Here is a 19,507-nt window from a genome sequence, read left to right as displayed (position 1 = left end):
TTTTTTAACTTGCGTTAAAAACTTGGCTACTAACTAATTGTTCCAAGAAAATGGTTTAAGAGAGAAGCAAAAATGTCACTTACTATTATTAAGTATTAAATAAGCAGTGATCTTTATTAACTCTAAAGACAGCTATAGTTTAAATAATTTCACGGTTCCTTTTAGTAGAGAGTTTTACAATAAATTCATTGATATATATGATCTGAATAACAATGGCATAACGAATGTACCTATAGTACAAGAATTTCTCAACATTTTTTTTGTAACAGGTTTCAAAAAATCTTCAAATTTTTATTAAATTGCGTTTAAAAGAAGAGATAAATATTTTAAATTGCATTTCTAATGTTTCTCAGTAAGGTACAAGGTGAGTCTATACAGGGTGCTCAAAAACTGGCGCACCAACTCAGTGGTACGTTGTTGAGAAGCATGTGTAGATCACGGGGAAAAATCTTGAAAAAATTTCTAAAGCCATATTTAAAAAAATCTGGAGCTGCAAATTTATTTTGTTAACTTCTTCAGTTTTCATTATTTTTTAAGATTATTATGTTTCGCACTAAGTAATCGTTCCCTAACTAAATGAAGAATAATTATTTTTAAATTTACTAGCAGACTTTAGGAGTTTTTTTAATTTAAAAAAATTAAAATTCATCAAAAAAATCACGGTTTGTAGATGTGCCAACACTGTGAATTATTTCCTAGGAAACGTTTCAAAAATAATTTATTTTTATTGTTGATCAAGTTCTATTGCGATCACGACTTTTAGACAACGTTGCCACATATTATTTTTTTTAATTCGTTATTTATTTATAACTTTAAAATACAATGAATTTTTTTACTATTTTTACCTATATATGTAGGCAATTCACCACCACACTCCATTGAGTTGGTGCGCCGGTTTTTGAGCACCCGGTATAGTAAAAGTATTTTTCTCTATGCATCTTTTTTTTTTAATTTTTCTATAGTTCTAATAAATTAATATTATACTATTTCTTATTTTTTTTCACTCTAAAACAAACTATGCTTAAAGATATTTTATGGAAAAAAATACGTGAAAAAATAACGTTAGCCTCAAAATAATTAGTAAAATAAAATAAACGTAATTATAGTACTAACAACAATTTTTTCTGCTTCTTTCTTACTGAAAGGGTCATTTATTATCGCTTGCTTGAGATCGGGATTAGAAACCATAAATTTTCGTTTAATTAATAGGAGTATTTTAATATTTTTAATTGAATAAGGTTTGTTATAATATATTATAGAAAAATTCTGAAAAAGGTCATATGCATATAGACAAAAAGTAGATTTTTAATAGCAAACGCCGATTTTTGTGTTTTATTTTTTTTTAATACCTATAGTAAAAGCTCGGTAAAAAGTAGGATACTTTACAGTTTTTTTTAATAAATTTTCTTCTAATAAGATTGAAGGTATTCACAAATCCAAATGCATTGTTTTTAAAGAAGATACAAGTTGATCCCAAAATCTAGTAAAAATAAACATAAAAATTATTTTATACCATAGGTCCAAAAATTTAACATATTATAATACCATCTCCAGGAGGTGTTTTCTCTTAGGGGGATCGTATTACGCTACTCTCCCCTAGATTATTTTATAAGGCGTAAATGTGACAGTTTATGTAACGTATTTAAAAATTTATAAATCTATAAATAATTACTATTCCATAATTTCTATGAAAACATTAATCATCTCCACCTTAGCAACTATCCAACCGATAAAAAATATCTAACGATAAAGCGTTCAAGAAACCAAAAATTTTGTGACTAGGAAAATAACAGCAACTACCTAAAATGTTTTTTTGTAAAACTTAACACGCATATAAGGTGTCGGTAGACAAAATGGCGCATAAGCTCTTCAGTCCGCTAGAGCACATTTTCGTTAAAAGCACAGAAATAAGAGTGGAGATTTTTTTAATTTTTTAAAATATTTTTAATCTAAGGTATAGCCAAGCTTCCACATCAAGAAAACTAAAAATTCTTAATTTAATTTAAAACAAAAAAACACAGCAGTTTTTTCAAGGCTTTATTCATACAATTGAACAAAACTTTTCAGTAAGTACACTAAAAATAAGCTAGATATGTATGTATAAATTATTGTCCAACAGAATCAACTTATTTTAACTATTTACACACAAAAATACTGTCAACAGTGTGTTATTAAAAATAATACTCTTATTTGAACTTATGTTACAAACGTAATACTAGCGAGTTTGGAGATAAGGTGCTAAGATGTCACTAGAAAACTCGAAGGTGCTGAAATTTTTCGCACCTTTTCGCTCCTCTTTTCACTGTCTTTCGGTTTCGTTTCATCGTTAATGTCCAAAGCCATGTTAAAAACGCCAACAAAGGTATTTTTTTGCGTCTTCTTGCTGTTGATTTTTAATGGAAGATTCAACCTTTCTTTAGTTTTATTGGAGAGGGAAAATAAAAGGTTTTTAATAGGCGGCGAAACCAAATTCCAGTCAGTTTCATGCGGATCACTACACCCAACCAGAAGCGATGACACCAAGCCGATCAAGACCGTCATCGCAAAACCCAAAGCCGAATACCAAATGTACGATATTCGAAACAGGAAAAAAACCGAACTTGAGGCCACTTTTCCATCGAGGTTTTCGTGCGAAAGACTTGCGTTAAAACAGGTACAGTTATCAACAGTGGTGGGTTTGGATTCCTCCACCAAATCCCCATTGGCGATGGCAATTTGTTGCCCAACACACATCACACTGATCACACACACAGCGATCATACTCCCCAAAAGTGCGCCCTTGGAGCTTGCCCACGGGAAAAACATCCCCAGGGAGAACAACCCGAGGGTCACACCCCCGACCATTCCGTTGAAACTAATCGCAACCTGCATAATGCTCCCCAACTGGGCCACCACAAAAACCAAGACAAAACTAATTGCCCCGTACATTGCAGAAATTGATTTGGCCCAAAAGGCGCCCTTGGTTTCGTGCAGGACGATCTTAAAAGCACCGCAGACGAAATCCTGGATCGTGACGGCTGCCAGGCTGTTGAGGGCCGAAGCCACGGTGCTAGAATTTTAAATAAATTATTAGGGGCCAAATTATAGGGTGGTAATTTACCCTAAACTGGCTGCAAAAATCCCCGCAACGAAAAATCCTGCAACGCCTTTGAAATGCCCCATTTCTGACATGACGTAAAGTGGCAAAATCTGGTCGGTTGCAGAAATTTCGCCCGATTTGATCGGGTCGCAGTTTTGGTAATGTGCCACCATGATCATCCCCGTGTAGAAATTTATAACGTATATTAAAATAAGGCCGAAGCATGACGTCCACAAGGCCCTGCAAAAAATTAAAACTTTGTAGATTTATAGATAAAAATTTAATTTCAAATATCAAACTTAGTAACAACTAACGATAATATTATGAAATTCTGATTTAAATAAAGGAAATCACGTTCAACTGATAATGATAATAAAGTGGCTACACGTGATAGATATCGGTGATTATTTGATGAACAATAAAAACTTAAATTATGACGGGTCTTAGGTCTGGGTACTAGAATACGGTGAATTTTATTTTATTTTTTTTATATTTATATTTATATTTATATTTATATTTATATTTATATTTATATTTATATTTATATTTATATTTATATTTATATTTATATTTATATTTATATTTATATTTATATTTATATTTATATTTATATTTATATTTATATTTATATTTATATTTATATTTAGTCAAAACGACTTAGTAAAATAGACCAACTTATACTTCTTTCTGGGTTCAGACCATCAAAAGGTAACAGAAAAACTTCAAAAAATTTCTGGGTGTGGACTCTAGATTGAAGGAATAAAAGAAGTTAACGCAAAGTCTTCCCTCTCAAATATAAAAGGCTTGTGTATTTCTAATAGCGCTTTCGGAATTTTTCCATCCCCAGGTATCCATGCAAAATGTTGATAGATAAAAAGGTCTTAAATAAGAAATCATTATTTGAGACAACCAACCATGACTTTTTATTTTTAAGATAAGCACTCGTTTTAATGGCAATGACATTGCTTTTCTATACCGATCGAGGAGTAATAATTCACGCATTTTTACAAATTACAGGAAACGTCTCTGATTTATTATTAAGGTATTGGTAGTAAAATGTGTTACATAAAAATACTTGCATCTAGGCTCCTACTCAAGTTTGACTAGTTAAACCTGCAGTTTGCAGTGTTTTAAACTAGGAAACGAAAAAAAAACGACAGCCTGAAATTCGATCATATTCGGGATAATTGTTCTTCTACAAAGCATGGTTGTAAATACATAATGGTTTCCTGTATATGAGACTTATCTCCGAAATTATTCACTTCTAAATAATTAACGAAATATAAGACACAGAGTTTTTGGAAACTGTTATTCAAATAACTAATGCATAACAAAATATTAAAATAGTGCTTTATACAGAAAATTCACTGTTTTTTAAATCCTGAAATTAGATTTAAAATTTGAAATTTTTTGTGTAGAAAACCAAAGTTTAGTAACTTGGACCATTTTTTCACATATTTCTATTTTTAAAAATATCCTAAAGTATATAAACTACACAATAAGTCGCAAAATGGAATCTCCATTCGTTTACGAGATACAGTACTTTAATATTTCTTGTTGGATTTTCTTGGCGTATGAATGATTAACAAAAATGCCGTTTAATACACAGTTTTTATTAATCAATACTTTTGTACACAAAGCGAGTATTTTCTCTGTATTTCCCATCTATATATTCTATCTATCTATCTCTGTATCTTGAAGCAATTTTTTAAAATAAAAATAAAGGTAGAAGTTACTAAAATTCGTAACTTCACTTCCGGGTTTCTACACGAAAAAAATTTCAAATTTGGAATTTGATTTTATAGATTTTAAAATTTAAAGGGACAATTTTAAATTAAATATTTTGTTATTCAATGCATATTTAGAACAACAGTTTATAAAATCTTTATGCTTAATAAATACACATTTGGTAAATTTTTACAAAGTCAATAACTTTGTAATAGCTGTTTCAAAAAACTATAAAAATTAAAACGTCGCATTTTACCGAATTATTTTTTTAAAGAAGGTTGATAAAAATGTAAAATAGTTATTAATGATTAGATCTCTAATTTAAACTAAATACATTACGTATGAAGCGCATGAATAATTTATAACAACTTACTTTTAGCGAAAATGTGACGTTGGCACAGTAATAATAATAAATAATAAATAAGTTCAAAATGATTAATGATGAGTAATTATTTAATGTGTTAGTTTTTTAAGTATAGTAAGGTTTTACTTCTCTAATTAAATAGTGATAATTTGTTTTTTAAAATTCCCAAGTAAACAACGTAATTATTTGTTCAGATGTATTGTCTACTAAAACGGTCGATGTACTGAAGACAAATTAAAGTTGAAAGAGTTTTAAACATCCTACAGTCATGTTAAACGTTTCTAATTTAAAACAAGACTCTTTTTTCAATTTTTTACTTTCATCTAAAGTAATTTCATTCTTTTATCTTATTAATGTTCTTACTTTGCAGTTTCATAGTTTTTAATTATCACTCTTTCAGTCTCAATATTTTTTAGTTTTTTGTGTTTTTAGTTTATCAAAGTTAAAGTTCTCTTGTCAGTTTTTGAACTTAATTTGAACTTAATTTTTCAAAATATTCATAGATACTCAATTCCATATTAAATTATTTTTTAATTTTAAAACTTTAACTTTACTTTAGAACAAAGCAATCATAAGGCGACTAAAACTGAGTAAAAAATTGTTTGATTATTTTGTAATCCATTTGGAATTTTGCTGTTTCCTAAAAAAATTTCAAGTTTTCTATTACACTTGGGTTCAAAAATCGTGGATAAGTTTTTAACAAAGATTGATTCTCACAATTAGTTTGTATTCAAACTCAAACACGCATGTTTTTCAGGAAAAACTCAATTGTTTCGCAAGATTCCTTCACAAAACTCAAAAATGTACCAAATTAGATCAAAAATCTTTATATCTTTTTAGTTATTAACTTGGGCATTTGAAACATGAGTTATGTTTTTATATAGACAATTAAGAATCTTTGAAAGAAAAACAAAAAATTAGGAGCCGGTTTACAGAACATTTTAATCGCAATTAAATTTTTAAACGCGATTAACTTGACATTTGTCAATGCATTTTAAATGGCAACTTAATTCGAATTAGTTTAATTTTGAATTAAATCTTAATTTCGCTTTCTGTAAACCGGCCCTAGGTGTTCCAGTTAACTTTAATTACTTTAATTAACTTTAATCATTTAAGAATGATACAGTGGAACAGATTGTTTAAAACCATTATGAAGTGTTTTGTAAAACGTGTCACAATCGTAATTTACATTAGTGATATTTTCTAAAAATGCCCAATCCTTGCGTAACTACATGAGGGTAGTTAGCCTTCCGAAAGTTAAATTAGTGGGCGTCAGCAATATTATCAAAGTTTTTAAAAGATTTACCAAAATATTTCAGTCTGTAATGATTCTGTAAAGATTCTGTAGTTCTGCTGACACTGCGATAGTGCAATTCACATTTGAAAACACATCAAGCATCCGTTCATTGTGATTTGATTACTGATATTTTAAATTGTTGTAAATTAAAAAAATATCCACATGAATTTATTGGTGTTTTACGGCGAGTTGTACTAACGTTTTAACTTGGTTGATGTTTTCCACTGATAAATATTTCTGAATCGAGGCTTGATTTGAACAAAACATCGTCATCCAGTAGAAAGTTCCGCCAATAACCACTGACCAAAAGCTGTGCCGTATTGTGGGATCAGGATTCAGACTGAAATTTAAATTTATAGAGACGAAAAAAAATCAAAAGTTAGACCAACTTGAATATTTCTAATCGTCCGGTGTTGTAATTATGCGACCAAATAACTCCGGTTCCTCCAACGAATTTCTCGCCCAAATACAAGATGAGTAGAATGGAACCGATCAAAACACCGGCTTGGAACGTATCAGCGATAATAACAGCTTTCATTCCTCCCTAGAGCAATAAACTATGATTTTGCCTTTGATTGATTTCGACTTACCTGAGACGCGTAAAATATGCAAACGATGTAAACTACACTTACCGCCACGTACACGTTCAAACCGGTTACTGAAATAAAACTCTTGATTGAATCACTCAATCATTAATAACATTATTAATTACCATGACTTAGAGCCAAAGCCGGAGCATAGACCGCAACACTCATATACAAAACCATTTGCAGGATATAAAGTCCGCTCGCAAAATACCTAACCGAAGGGTTAAACCGTAGCGAAAAATATTCATAACTGCTAGTAAGCCGCAGTTCCATAAACAAAGGGAGGTAAAAGCGGGCCGTTAGTGGCACCACCAGGATAAAAGCGCAGCAAATCATCAAAAACTGGGTCCCGTAGTTGTACATTTCTGCAGGATTTCCTAGCAGTTCGATGGCTGTGATAAAACTTTAACAGAAATGAGTGGGTTTGGAAGCTTGCGTATTACCTCGCTGCCAGCGACATGGCCATGGGGAAGGTGCCCATTGAGCTTCCACCCAGCAGGAAGTCGTCACTGGAGGAGTGTTTTTCGCCGATGAAACCGTAAAAAACGCCGATTCCGCAGGAAACGAGCAGCATTGTGCCGAGGACTAAATAGTCGGGCCAGGAAAATGTGTTTTTGGGTTTTCCGTTTTCTTCACATTGAGTTTCTTCTAAAGACTGTTCTGTTAGGTGCTTACTGTTGTAGTAAGTTTACACTTACCTTGTTTTGTATCATTGTTTGTTCCTTCACTTAAATGGGAAATCACCAAGACGAGAAATATCGCTAGTTTTAATCGAGAATAAAGACTACCGTTGAACTTCATTTTTGTCTTCCAAATAAATTATAATAAATATTCTTCTTATAATAAATTAGCGTTTAATACCTAGAAATTAATTTGGTGATTAATAGTCTTGTTTTCCTAAATATTCTTATTTGAAGGATGTCGCTTGAAAATTGTAACACAGTTTTATTTTTTAATTTAACAGGCAAATATACTTATAAAATTTTATGTAACTGAAACTATAAACCATAACATCAGACAGGTTTTTCATTAACATAACTACAAAAAATATTTGGCTTTAACACCCATTAAGTGTTCGTTTTAAAATAAAATATTCATTAAAAAGTAATTCTTTTAGTTGTACAGTCATTCTAAATGAAAATGACGCGTCTATAAACAAACGCCTACTGTGCATTTTTGAATCAGATACTCAGTTATTTTACAGGATTTGATCAAATAACGTCTAAACTTCACAAAATAAGTCAAAAGTGGTGGTATTTTGACTAAACACGTCTCAAAATTACAAAAAGACAATGAAATTGATGTTAGTTTGCGCGTTTCAGTCGATTTAGTTTGTTTTTAGGCAAAAATTCGTCAAGAATATTCTGAAAAATGACAAAATTTGGTCGAAAAAGGAGTTTTTGAATTTATTTCTTATTATTATTATTATTTATTACCCAAATAATAAGCTAAAAAACCACAAAAAAACTGAGGAAAAAAGATTTTTCAAATCTTCTTGATTTTTTTTTGATGAAGAAACATTATTATTTTGTAAAAATTATTAAGAATAAGGTGAAAAATTGTAGAAGAATTTAATTAATCTTTAATTTTGTTCATTATACGGCAAATTTAATCTCACATTAAAATATATAATTTTGCATCAACCGTATAAGCTACACTTTGCCTCCTCACATTTTTTACCTAATAAAGGCTTTTATTATTATTATTATTATTAATTAATTAAGTAATTAAATAATTAATTAATTAGAAACTAAATAACTTATTAATTTGACCTTTTTGTTAAACCGAAATGGTGTTATTTTTACGTTATTCTACACGTTTTTGATTTTTTTACCTAAAAATTTTTTTTTAATTTTTACGTTTTATTAGCACGTTTTTAACGCAGAAACGTAATAACTTCGCCAAAATTGTCACAATAAACAAAATGAAATAAGAATCCGCCTTTAGCTGTATGTTGTTTGATAATTAATTAAATTTGCAAACAACATATTTATTTTTTTAGCCTTCTCTCAAAGAGTAGAAACTCGCACTTGAAAATAATTGTTTTATTTGTCTTTTCGTTGGTGCAAGCCAATCATTTCCAAAAAAAATCCTCAATTATTTCACTTTAAACTAAATTCAGCGTTTGCTATTAACTACTTTTTTTTCTCTATGTAAGTAAATTTGTTAAAAAAAAAATCTACAATTCATTACAGTAGTTATAAAATTTACGAGTGCATAGGTTAAGTCCAAGAGTGACTAAGTTACGAGTGAACTTATTTCACAAGTGTATAATACAACATTTTGTTCTATAGCTGGACTCCAAGTATAAGGGAAGACAGTTTTTGCTGACCCTTCAAACTAATGAGTTGGAATTTGTAAATTTATTTTAGTAATTGAATAAAGTGAATCTAATTTTTTCTCCTAGCCTGGCAATTAAAGTGCTATTTAATTCACTCAAAAGAGTTGATAAAAAATAGTTTAGCATTTACTGTAGAAAAATCGTATTTTTTTTACGTATTTATCGCACAAAACATATTTTAAACATTCTCGGCTTTAGAACAATCCCAGAAATCGTAAAATTTTGAATAACTCTTATAATATTTTCTATTTTATTTTATTTGTAATTTTTTTAAAATAATTAGAAATAACAACAATTTATCTATGTAATAACTGGGTGATTAGGATTATTCGTTTTCGGAGATACTTCAAAAATACTTCTGAAGATACATAGTTCTACATCTAAGCTTTCTTATAGAAACTCTCTTCTATTTTTCACTTGTGATAAAGAAAAAAAAATAGGTGAACCAATTTTTTTGAGCGACTTTCTCTCATTTCAAACACAAAAATAGTTAGCTACTTTTTCTAGAATCTGAATTAGTTATTTACGAAAAGATCCTGTTTAGGTTTTTTAAGTTTGAAAATTGTTTTCGTAAATAAAAGTTTGTTCAAAATTAATTTATCTAGATTTTGACCAATTTTTAATAAACATTAACAAAGCTATTTAATCAAAAAACATTTCAATACTTACTATTTGGCACAACCTTAACTTTATTTCGTTATAAACTGTCTTCAGTCTTCACCTCAAGAAACTTCTAAACTGGATTTGAATGATTTGTCGATTAGATCGACTTCTGTATTTCATTCGAACAACTGTACGAAAAAATTTTTAACACTTCAAACCACTGAAAGGCACTGATCAAAATTAAAGTAGCTTCCACTTGCACGGAGGACTGAAAATTTACCAGAGTCTACCACCAATAAATATGTTGGTAATTAATTCACTATTGGGAGAAGGGATAAAATATTGGAAGTTTCATGATACAAAAAATTGCTTTTAAACAATTTGTAACCTTGATATTGCTTAATTTGAGGCTTTTTGGGACTTAATTTAATTTAAGAATTTTTCTTTTTCTTACGTAACTTAGGAGTGCGAATAACATGTTTGTAGCAAGTTTTTTGAATAAGACATGGGTTTTGCCAGTTTGAAAATATTTACCAAAAATAGGCTAGTCTCAAATTGCTGTTTTTTTTTTGTTTGTAGAAAAACTCCGGTCATACTCATTCAAGCTAATGACAAGGCGGTCACCGTTTCTAAATTTGGCCCCATCACGAAGCCTTTTCAATTATCACATGTGGGAAAACAACAGTTTTATTGAAATCAAGAACAATTTCATTAATCCTTTTCTCAAAACTATAAGCACCAGGAGTTGCGTCATTTTTATCTGGTTCTAACTACATTTTTCAGATTTCTGCACACATGCCGCGTGTAAAATGAATAACCAGTCTTGATAAATCCATTATGAATTTGAAAAAAATCCAGCTTGAAAACAAACACACTTTAACGGAAAAGTGTCCCCTAAGGAAAGGCAGTACCGGATAAATCTTAATTTGGCGGTAAAAACCAGATTAAACCAACGCAAAACCTGTGTTGTGCGGACTTAAGCCAGCTAGAGCAATAAAAATAAAACAGAGAAGTCGTCGTCTTTTAATTATTTCTTCTGATTGGGATCAATTGAAATGTGCATGGCATTCCGCTTGCCACGTTTTCGGGGCTTGACACTTATGTAAAATGATGAATGTGGCAAAAAATTGATTTGAATTGGAAATATTCGCAGGTGGACCTAACACACGCAAGTGTTTACACAATTAAAAAAAGGTCCAAAGTTCGGAGTTTGCGGCCAATCATTGTTCTACTGTCTCTAGGACTAGTCAAAAATGAAATTTTGGATTTGGCTGTGCGGTATATCAACCTCTCCGGAGTCGAAAGAGGGGGACTTGCGAATTGTTTGCCATTGCTATATCAGTAAAATCCGGTTTTATCACAGTTCTGGAATTTTCGCTCACGACCGGATCAAAAAATAAATTTGTAATAATTGTGTTGGAGAAAAAACTATTAGGTATTAATATGCCCACTCAAATTTTCGTTATTATTTATTTTTAGTGATTTAAATGCTTCAAACAGTTTTTCCTTTTTTTAATTTCTGGACTTTGAATCGAATTATTTAACAGTTCTAATTTGTATTTTGTGAACAAAAATTTGTGGCAATTGAGTTGAGCTACAGCCAATTTTTTTACCCAAATTCTGTTATTTATTGATTGCTTTAAAATTTAAACTACCCCTTCAATTAAATTTTTGAATGAGTCCAAAAATTCAAATTGATTGGTTTCCACTTTATTATAATGGCCGACCTTAAATGGACCAATCATATCCAAAAATTAAATTTTCAATGAATCAAAAATTCGAAAGTGATTGGTTTTTTCCGAAATTTTAATGGCCGACCTTAAACGGCCCAATCAGAATGCTTACAAAATTTACTACAGTCACTACGTGCCTTACGTTAATTAATAAAGTGATGAGTCTGTCTTTGTTTTTGTTGCATCTCACGTCTTCAGTTTTTCATTGAATTCTAGCCCTCTGGGGGTAATGTTGGACGTTCTGCTTGATGAAAAACACACAAATTGGGACAATGAGTGGAAACAAATAGGGAATTTAAATTGAAACTCGTTTATTTTAGTCAAAACGTGAAGAATTTTCGAAATGCCCCTTCTTGCAAATCAAGGCGCATGCGCGCGCACCTTTCAAATTGACAATTGACGTTTCTAAAAAATCCAACAAGAAAAATGATGAAAAATCAGTGGAAACTGTCCCAAGTTTTCCAAAATTCTATAAAATTACCATTTATGGTAAAGTCATGCCAACCCAGCGGCTAAAAAATTAAAAAAACGACTTTGTTTGAAACGATTTTTTCGCTTGCAGGAGAGGCCTGCTGAGTCCTGCTGTCATGGGGACCCCAAAATGCGCACCCGCACGTCCAAAATCGTCGAATTCCACGCCAACAACCTGCGGCTCATGGTCCCCTGCTCCGAAGTTGGTATGGAAATAATTCTGTTATACAAGGCACTTTCTTATACCTGTGTTCTTTATTTGATTTGTTAATTTTTTAATATACAGGATGGAGTTGTTTTTAAAGTTGGAGTTTTGATATTTTGTAGACGTCATACTGTAGGACGTATTTTAGAAAAAAAAAATTATACAGAGCGTCGCAAAAACTTATGATGTCATATCTAATATTTTTTTAATAGCATGAGACTTATTATATTTTCTTGTGCTCATTAGCTTTTTTTAGCTTCTTACATGTCCCTTAAGTTTTTTTCAAATCGGTTCAGGATTCGGGGAATACTGTTACCAAAAATAAAAACCAAAAAAATCGGGTTACACATTCAGTTTTAAAAATTGATAAAAAATAAATACGTCATTCTTTGCCTTTTCAGAACAACAGTAGAACTGCCAGCGTCGCATTTTACCGAATTATTTTTTTTAATAATTTATTTTGCTAAAAATAGTACAACAGTTGGTAATGATTAATTCTCTCATTGAACAAATTATAAATTACATTAACACTATTAATTTTTTGAAGTGCATTACTAATTTATAACAATTAATTTATAGAAAAAATGCGACGTTGGCGTTTCTATAATTTTAAAACAACTAATGAGAAAAAAAAAAACAAAAAATAAATTTAATAAAATAAAAAAATAGTGACAAAAGCAATACTCTCAATAATTTTTATAACTTTTTTATTTTACTTGATTTTTTTTTATTTTTTTGCTTTGTTTTTGAATTTTTTATACTTACCTAAAAAATAAAAATGTGTACAAAACGCTAATAAAAAATGTAAGTTGCATTCAAAAAAATAAAAATGACGTCATTACTCAAAGATTATTGACGTAAGAAGTGCCATTATGATGTCAAAATGTAACATTTAAAAATAATAAAGTCTAGACATGTCCAAGGATTTTTTCTGAAAAATGACTCAACAAAAATATGAATTTTGTGTTACTTTTGGTTCAGTCAAGTTTTTTTTTAATATTTCGTAAAAACATGACGAAATCGTTTATTTGATATTTATGGAATCAGTCTTTTTTAATTTGTCCTTAAAAAAAGGACAGAAACCTTAAAATAGTTTTGATTTTTTTTTTTTTAATAATTTGATATCTATAGTTGGAGAGGTTCAAAAAAACAACACTTATCTAACAAAGTTGTTTATTTCAATAAAACCGGCATTTATTATCTAATGGAAGACATTTTCACGTGTACACAATAAATAAGTACTGCTACAAAATTAATACAATTAATATTTCCGTTTCAGCACGTGTTTGCTTCTGAGATCCTCTTCAGATTCGGACCACTGCTTCATACTGAGCGACAATTCCCGCTTTTGCAGCTTTCGTTGAATTGGAGGAATAAATAAATTCGGGTCCAAGTGTTGATCTTTTCTCCCATAAATGCTATTAATGACCAAACTGATCAAATAACCAACAAGGAACGTGGTAACTAATCCGAAAACACCGTTGTATAAATACGACACTTTGTACAGCCAAAAATATTCCCTGTAAAATTGGAAATTAATTCGATAAATAATTCATTTCGTTCGTCGCATTACTTATTGTCCGGATTGTTCACTAACGGCTCATTTGTAATACTAATATTCGAGAAAACGTCAGCACATCCTTCCGTGGTCACAGGTAACGTTGGCAAAGGCGGTTTGGGGTTACCAAAGGCCATCCACAAAGCCAGAGAAATACCCGACACAAGACCGACCAAAGCTCCCTTCAAACATTCAAAAATCACAACAAATTTATTCCGTCTGGACTTACCTTTTCATTGGCAGTGGTAGTAAACATCCCTAGGGAGAACAGGGCTAGAAGGGGCCCTCCGATAACTCCGAATATCGTCAAAGAGGCTTGAAGGACTCCTCCTAGAAACTGGGCTAAGAAGGCAATAGCCAAACATGCGAAGCCGAAAAATAAAGCGATTAGTTTCGTTTGAACGGAGACTCTTTTTTCCGATAAAGGTTTTTTAGCAATGTATTGGTACAAAGGCTGGAAATTTAAATAAATCAATCAAACCGAAGAATTGCGTGTTAGTTACCTTGTAGTAATCTTCGACTGTTACAGCAGCTAAACTATTAAGTGCTGCTGAAACGGTGGAGAGAGAGGCGCTGAAAATACCAGCAACAAAGAGGCCAGCCAGTCCAGGGATGTTGCCCATTGTGTCCATCACGTACAAAGGCATTAACTACAAAGAATTGTGGATCTTATGTTATTTTTTTTTATCATAATGGGAGATTAAACTTATGAATTAAAATTATGAGTCTTATTAGAGTAATGGGAAATTAAACGATACTAAACTTAACAAGTTACAAAATTAACAAAATTTTCGCAAAAATAATAAAAATCAAACATTCTTATATTAAACTAAGTGACGTTTTTTGCATTCTGAAGGACTCTAAATGTTGCTTAAGGCGTACAAAAGTGTATAAAACGTTGCTAAGTTTGAACAAAATAGTTTCTTTAATTCAAACTTTTGCACAGTTCCTGATATTCAAAATTATTTGATTAGTAATTAATTAGTCGTCTTATAATAAGTCGCTGCAAAAAATGTTATATCATCTTAAAACTAGGGAGTTTAAGTGTTGTTTTGTGTAAAAAAATGTCGAAAACACTAAAAAATAATTAAATAATTAAAAATTCAAATACAATGAAATCTCTCTTAACAGACACTTTCATAAGCGGACCGGTCTCATAAATGGACATTTTTGTTAGAAAAGCGGACTCTCCAATAAACGGACGCAGACAGTATCATGAGAAAATAAAACTAAGAAAGCGCACCGATGTTACAGTTATAACAATAGCATTAAAGTAAAAAAAATCTACCCAAAACAAACCGATTGTGCGAAATTTACAAAGAAAAGTGAACTATAAAAATCCAAGCAGCAAAAATATTGTTAAAAACAATGATGAATTGGTGAAGAAATCTATGGAAGTGTGAAACGTTTGTGAGAAGTTTTTTTGAAGAAATAAGGTTTGGAAATAGATTTATTAAAGCGCATAATAAGCATATTTCTCTTTTTCAAAGCCATTGTCAGGATGAAAGTTTTAAGGAGTTTGCAGAGACATTAAAAAATGTTTAAGGGTGGTTAGGAAAGTTTTGACATTGTCACCATATACATTTTAAATACATTTCTAAAGAATCTGAGTGAATTGGTGAACGTTTTTTTATTTTAATTTTTTTAATTGATAAATATTGTTAATAAATTATTTTTGTAGTTTTTTATTATTTTTATTAAGAGGATACTTCCATTAAATGAAAAAAAGCTTGCCTTCTAAGGTGTCCGCTTATAGGAGATTTTACGTATTCGTAATTTTGTGGCAAGCCATAGCAATTTTCGAAAACATAGATAATAATTAAAAGAGCGACAATAAATGGAATTGTAACCAATAATTTCGACAAATGCTATCAGCATTTATAAAATCAAGCGTTTGGAAAACGCTTATTTTCTCGAGTTTTCGGTATGATTTTTAAAACTTTTTATCAACTTTAGATTACAAAATTGTTTTAGATATTGTATTTTAGACGTAAAATCACGTGCTAAACACGATGGTGTAGGTTAAAACGCTCTAGGTCAAACAGTTTTCATGAAAAAGACGTTCAAAATTGATAAAAAAATGGAAATTCAGATGTTGTAGTATACAATTGTAGACAAAATAAAAAGGGGTGACTTTTTTCACTGGAGTAACATGTTCTCTAACAAATCATGATTGTAATCATTTTCAAAATACTAAACACGGAATTTTTAAAAATACTGTAGCGTCTTCAGCTTTGGAAATTATTCCAATTTAAACGAAATTGCTGATGTGGAACATGATCTTTTGAATTGTCAATGTTAAAACTTCAGATGTAAGTCCGTTTTAATCAACTAAATTTTATCAAAAATCTATAACAGGACTTGTCCAATTTTTTTTGTCCATAAGTGTATTATATGTAATTCGTAAATTCGCCTGTAGAGATCACTGTTTGCTCAAAAACTTTTAGTTCTCGAGTTACGACTTTTTTATTAAAAAACTAAAATTGTCTCCCCGTAGTGTTAGATAATAATTTAAGGTACATTCCTCCCATGTTTATTTTTTATTTTTGCAAAAAATATGTTGAGATTTTCACTTTTCCACTAAAAAAAAACAGGACAAAAGCTTTTATTCTATCTTGACTATCGACCTTTTTGTATAAGAAATTTTTCCTTTTTCACAACAATGATATTTTTTTGCAAAAGAGAGATAAAAGAGCTTTCCAACGATGCTAAACTTAGTGAGATTACAGTTAATAATTACGAAGTTATCAGATAGACGCTCCAAAGCCGCTCAAAATGTGAAAAAAAGAAATCAAAAATTTCAAAGCCGAACCGAAGTTTTTCGCATTTCTTTGAATTTCCTAAATTTTCGAAGCATTTCACGCGTTAAATCTTACCTGATCAGCACTGTTGATGATTTTGGCCGAAACTGGGTCACAACTGTAATATTTCGAGTACATAGCGAGCCCTGCAAAGGACGTACTGAGGCTCAAACACGTCAAAATGGGCCAATTGAGCCACAGCGCCTTCTGTGCCGTTTTCAAATCCTTCACAGTCAAATATCGTTGCACTTGCGTTTGATTAACGGCATAAAGCGACAAAAACGTGATTCCCCCGCCGATTATCAGCGAAAACCACGAATGCCTTTCGGTGGGATCTGGATTGAAGCTAAAACCAAACAATCAATTCCCTTCCTCCCTACTGAATTCTTATTACTTCAATAATTCGGTCCGATTTCCGCGTTCGGCGATCCTCCAAATCTCCGCCAAACTTCCCTTATCAATAGCCGCAAAAATAATAATACTAAACACCGCAGCAAACATTAAAATCGACTGGAAAACGTCCGTCATCAAGACCGCTTTCATGCCTCCAATCGTCGAATAAAACGTACAAACAAGTCCAACCGATAAAATCGCTGCAACTTTACTGATTCCTGTTAAAGCTTCAAGGGCTAAAGCAGGGGCGTAGAGCACGACCCCCATGTATAAAGTCATCTGGAGGCTGTAAGACAACGAGGCTGCCAGGCGTGAGGCTTTGCCGAATCTTTTTTCCAAATACTGGAGGAAAATTTAAATTGGAAAAAGTGAAACACGAATAGTACAGTCACGATCAAAAAGAATGGCACCCCTACCCTACCCAGTCCGACTAAAATCTTTTGAGTCATAAATTTTAACAAACAGGTTTATTTACAAACTGCCAATCTGGTTGACACAATATCCAACTAATTTATAAACTAGCCAAATGCACACTCTAACCGTATCATATATTTTAGGGCTGTCATTCTTTTTGATCGTCACTGTACCTCATATGCGCTCGTTGCTTGTAGTTTGAAGAAAACAGGGAGGTATAAATACGCCGCCACTGGCGTGAAAATACCGTAAGAAATGTTGATTACGATGAATTGGATACCGAAAGTGTAATTTTCGCTGGAGACACCTAATAGTGTGATTGCTGACATGAAAGAAGCCATGAGGGAGAAAGCGACCGGTGTTATAGACATGTTTTTATCGGCCAATAAATACTCCTGAAATGTAACACCATAAACAATAAACTGTTAAGGTTTAAGCGACCAAATACCTGCATTGTTTTCTGTTTACCTCCGGTAAATCTATAATAAACTCCGATACTGGAGGAAATTAATAAAACAATCACTAGGACAACATAGTCCCAAACACCGAAAAGTGGTTGATACTCGGCCATTGTTTACGCTAAAAGTTTTATTTGTTTATTCAAACCTTTTTTACAGTGATTTTTACAACGAAATACCCAAACTTATTTTTTATTTATGAACAAAATCTGAGACTTTAGCACCAAATACCTAAAAAATCAAGTGATGACACCACACATCGCGGGTATTAACTGGATTAAAAAATAAAGCTAAGCATTTTTAAGCGAGCAGTAAAATTTTAATACAAAAGCATACTGGATTAAATAATAAAATCTAATAAAATGTCGCAATCAGTAAAGATAAGCAAAAAATTATTAGCATACTCACTTTTACTTTTCTAGCAGTGCATTGTCAATGTTTTAAAACTACAATTTATACCAACGTCAAGACTTAATGTGTGATCAATGAATGTTAATAAAGCGTCCAAATTGTGTGACCTTTTCCTCTCATAAATGATGCATTGTTATAAACAATAGAATCAACGCTTTCTGGTTACGGGAATAAATTATGAGGGATTCCGTAGGTCAAAGGTTTTCTGTAAAGAATTAATCATTTGTTGTTGAATGTAAGAAAAATGTTTAAAGAAAACTGAATGCAGCTCCAGGTTGCGCACTTTTTTAATCAATTAATTGTGATAAATAAAATCTTAATGACCGAATTGTTTTGAATAAATAATCAAGATTACAGTTTCATAACGTAATAATTGAGTAAACAAGAATTACACATATATTAAAAATAAGGGAATGATAAAAATTTCAAAATTTTCAAATTTTGAATTTGGTGAAATGAAATATTCAAAATAAATTAATTACAACAAATGCCATAAACTATTTAGGCGTCCGTTAATCCTATTTATTAAACATTGGGTTCAATGTGCGAAATTAATTCCGCATAATTTGCTTTTTTTAGCATTCACAAAAAGGCAATTTGGTGTAACAGCAATTCGAACCAATGAAATTTATTGTAAAAATTCTAGGTTATGTTTTTTGGGCCTTTGTGTATTTTTTTTATATTGTTCTATTATTAGCAAAATTAGTGCGTGAAATTAATGCAATAGCTGGAGTAACAAAAATGGGAAAAAATCGATCGTACTCACGTTGCGTCATGCACGCAAAATCAACATAATTGATCACTCACTCCAACTGCAAGCTCCCAGCAATAATAGAAAACTAAAATCAAATGCTATAACGGTGGTTGGAAGAACCAAACTGTGACGTGTTAAGACTTCTTCAAGTAATGGTAATCGATCAATTTCAGCAAACGTGTAATGAAAAAAACGTCAAAGTTAACCTCAAAATTTGCGCAAAGTTACAACATGTGTGAAGATCAAGGCTAGAAGCAATAAACATGTAATCTCGCATAATCGGAGATTTTCTGATAACAAATAAACCAAA

The 19,507-nt window shown here is 31.2% G+C and overlaps 2 protein-coding genes across 9 annotated transcripts; both read right to left on the bottom strand.

Moving 5' to 3' along the window:
• Positions 1 to 2,028: 2,028 nt before the first annotated feature.
• On the bottom strand, positions 2,029 to 10,288 carry LOC107397947 (sodium-coupled monocarboxylate transporter 1). Of its 3 annotated transcripts, none has more exons than XM_015980085.2 (9): positions 10,066 to 10,288; positions 7,754 to 7,916; positions 7,499 to 7,700; positions 7,181 to 7,458; positions 7,059 to 7,126; positions 6,858 to 7,012; positions 6,668 to 6,808; positions 3,101 to 3,319; positions 2,029 to 3,049 (listed from the first exon to the last, which is right to left on the bottom strand). In XM_015980085.2, exons 2-9 carry the CDS (start codon positions 7,854 to 7,856, stop codon positions 2,239 to 2,241), a joined length of 1,977 nt encoding a protein of 658 aa, XP_015835571.1. In that variant the 5' UTR covers positions 7,857 to 7,916; positions 10,066 to 10,288; the 3' UTR covers positions 2,029 to 2,238. The 3 variants fall into 3 exon arrangements, with proteins under 3 accessions (XP_015835571.1, XP_015835572.1, XP_015835570.1); XM_015980084.2 differs by having other exon boundaries at positions 2,031 to 3,049; positions 7,499 to 7,703; positions 10,066 to 10,287; XM_015980086.2 differs by lacking the exon at positions 10,066 to 10,288 and having other exon boundaries at positions 2,030 to 3,049; positions 7,499 to 7,710; positions 7,754 to 7,909.
• Positions 10,289 to 13,564: 3,276 nt separating this feature from the next.
• On the bottom strand, positions 13,565 to 19,439 carry LOC662639 (uncharacterized protein). Of its 6 annotated transcripts, XM_015979996.2 has the most exons (11): positions 19,210 to 19,439; positions 18,441 to 18,648; positions 18,212 to 18,263; positions 18,023 to 18,153; positions 17,748 to 17,969; positions 17,162 to 17,502; positions 16,843 to 17,113; positions 14,470 to 14,616; positions 14,196 to 14,420; positions 13,982 to 14,148; positions 13,565 to 13,928 (listed from the first exon to the last, which is right to left on the bottom strand). In XM_015979996.2, exons 4-11 carry the CDS (start codon positions 18,143 to 18,145, stop codon positions 13,670 to 13,672), a joined length of 1,755 nt encoding a protein of 584 aa, XP_015835482.1. In that variant the 5' UTR covers positions 18,146 to 18,153; positions 18,212 to 18,263; positions 18,441 to 18,648; positions 19,210 to 19,439; the 3' UTR covers positions 13,565 to 13,669. The 6 variants fall into 6 exon arrangements, with proteins under 6 accessions (XP_015835482.1, XP_015835481.1, XP_015835483.1 ...); XM_015979995.2 differs by having other exon boundaries at positions 18,023 to 18,263; XM_015979997.2 differs by lacking the exon at positions 18,212 to 18,263.
• Positions 19,440 to 19,507: the final 68 nt, after the last annotated feature.

The sequence above is a fragment of the Tribolium castaneum genome, chromosome 5 (assembly GCF_031307605.1).
Source record: "Tribolium castaneum strain GA2 chromosome 5, icTriCast1.1, whole genome shotgun sequence".
NCBI classification, from domain to species: domain Eukaryota; kingdom Metazoa; phylum Arthropoda; class Insecta; order Coleoptera; family Tenebrionidae; genus Tribolium; species Tribolium castaneum.
The sequence above is the reverse complement of the archived record's forward strand: the minus strand, read 5'-3'. Positions and strand labels throughout refer to the sequence as shown.

Excerpts from the sequence above, each read along its gene's own strand:
- LOC662639 (XM_015979995.2), bottom strand. The coding sequence starts at position 18,145 with ATGGCCGAGTATCAACCACTTTTCGGTGTTTGGGACTATGTTGTCCTA. Across the intron at positions 17,114-17,161 it reads AATCGGACCGAATTATTGAA|CTTCAATCCAGATCCCACCG; the intron begins GTAATAAGAATT and ends GTTTGGTTTTAG. Across the intron at positions 14,149-14,195 it reads CTACCACTGCCAATGAAAAG|GGAGCTTTGGTCGGTCTTGT; the intron begins GTAAGTCCAGAC and ends GAATGTTTGAAG.
- LOC107397947 (XM_015980084.2), bottom strand. The coding sequence starts at position 7,856 with ATGAAGTTCAACGGTAGTCTTTATTCTCGATTAAAACTAGCGATATTT. Across the intron at positions 6,809-6,857 it reads GGACGATTAGAAATATTCAA|TCTGAATCCTGATCCCACAA; the intron begins GTTGGTCTAACT and ends TTTAAATTTCAG. Across the intron at positions 3,050-3,100 it reads ATTTTTGCAGCCAGTTTAGG|CACCGTGGCTTCGGCCCTCA; the intron begins GTAAATTACCAC and ends TTAAAATTCTAG.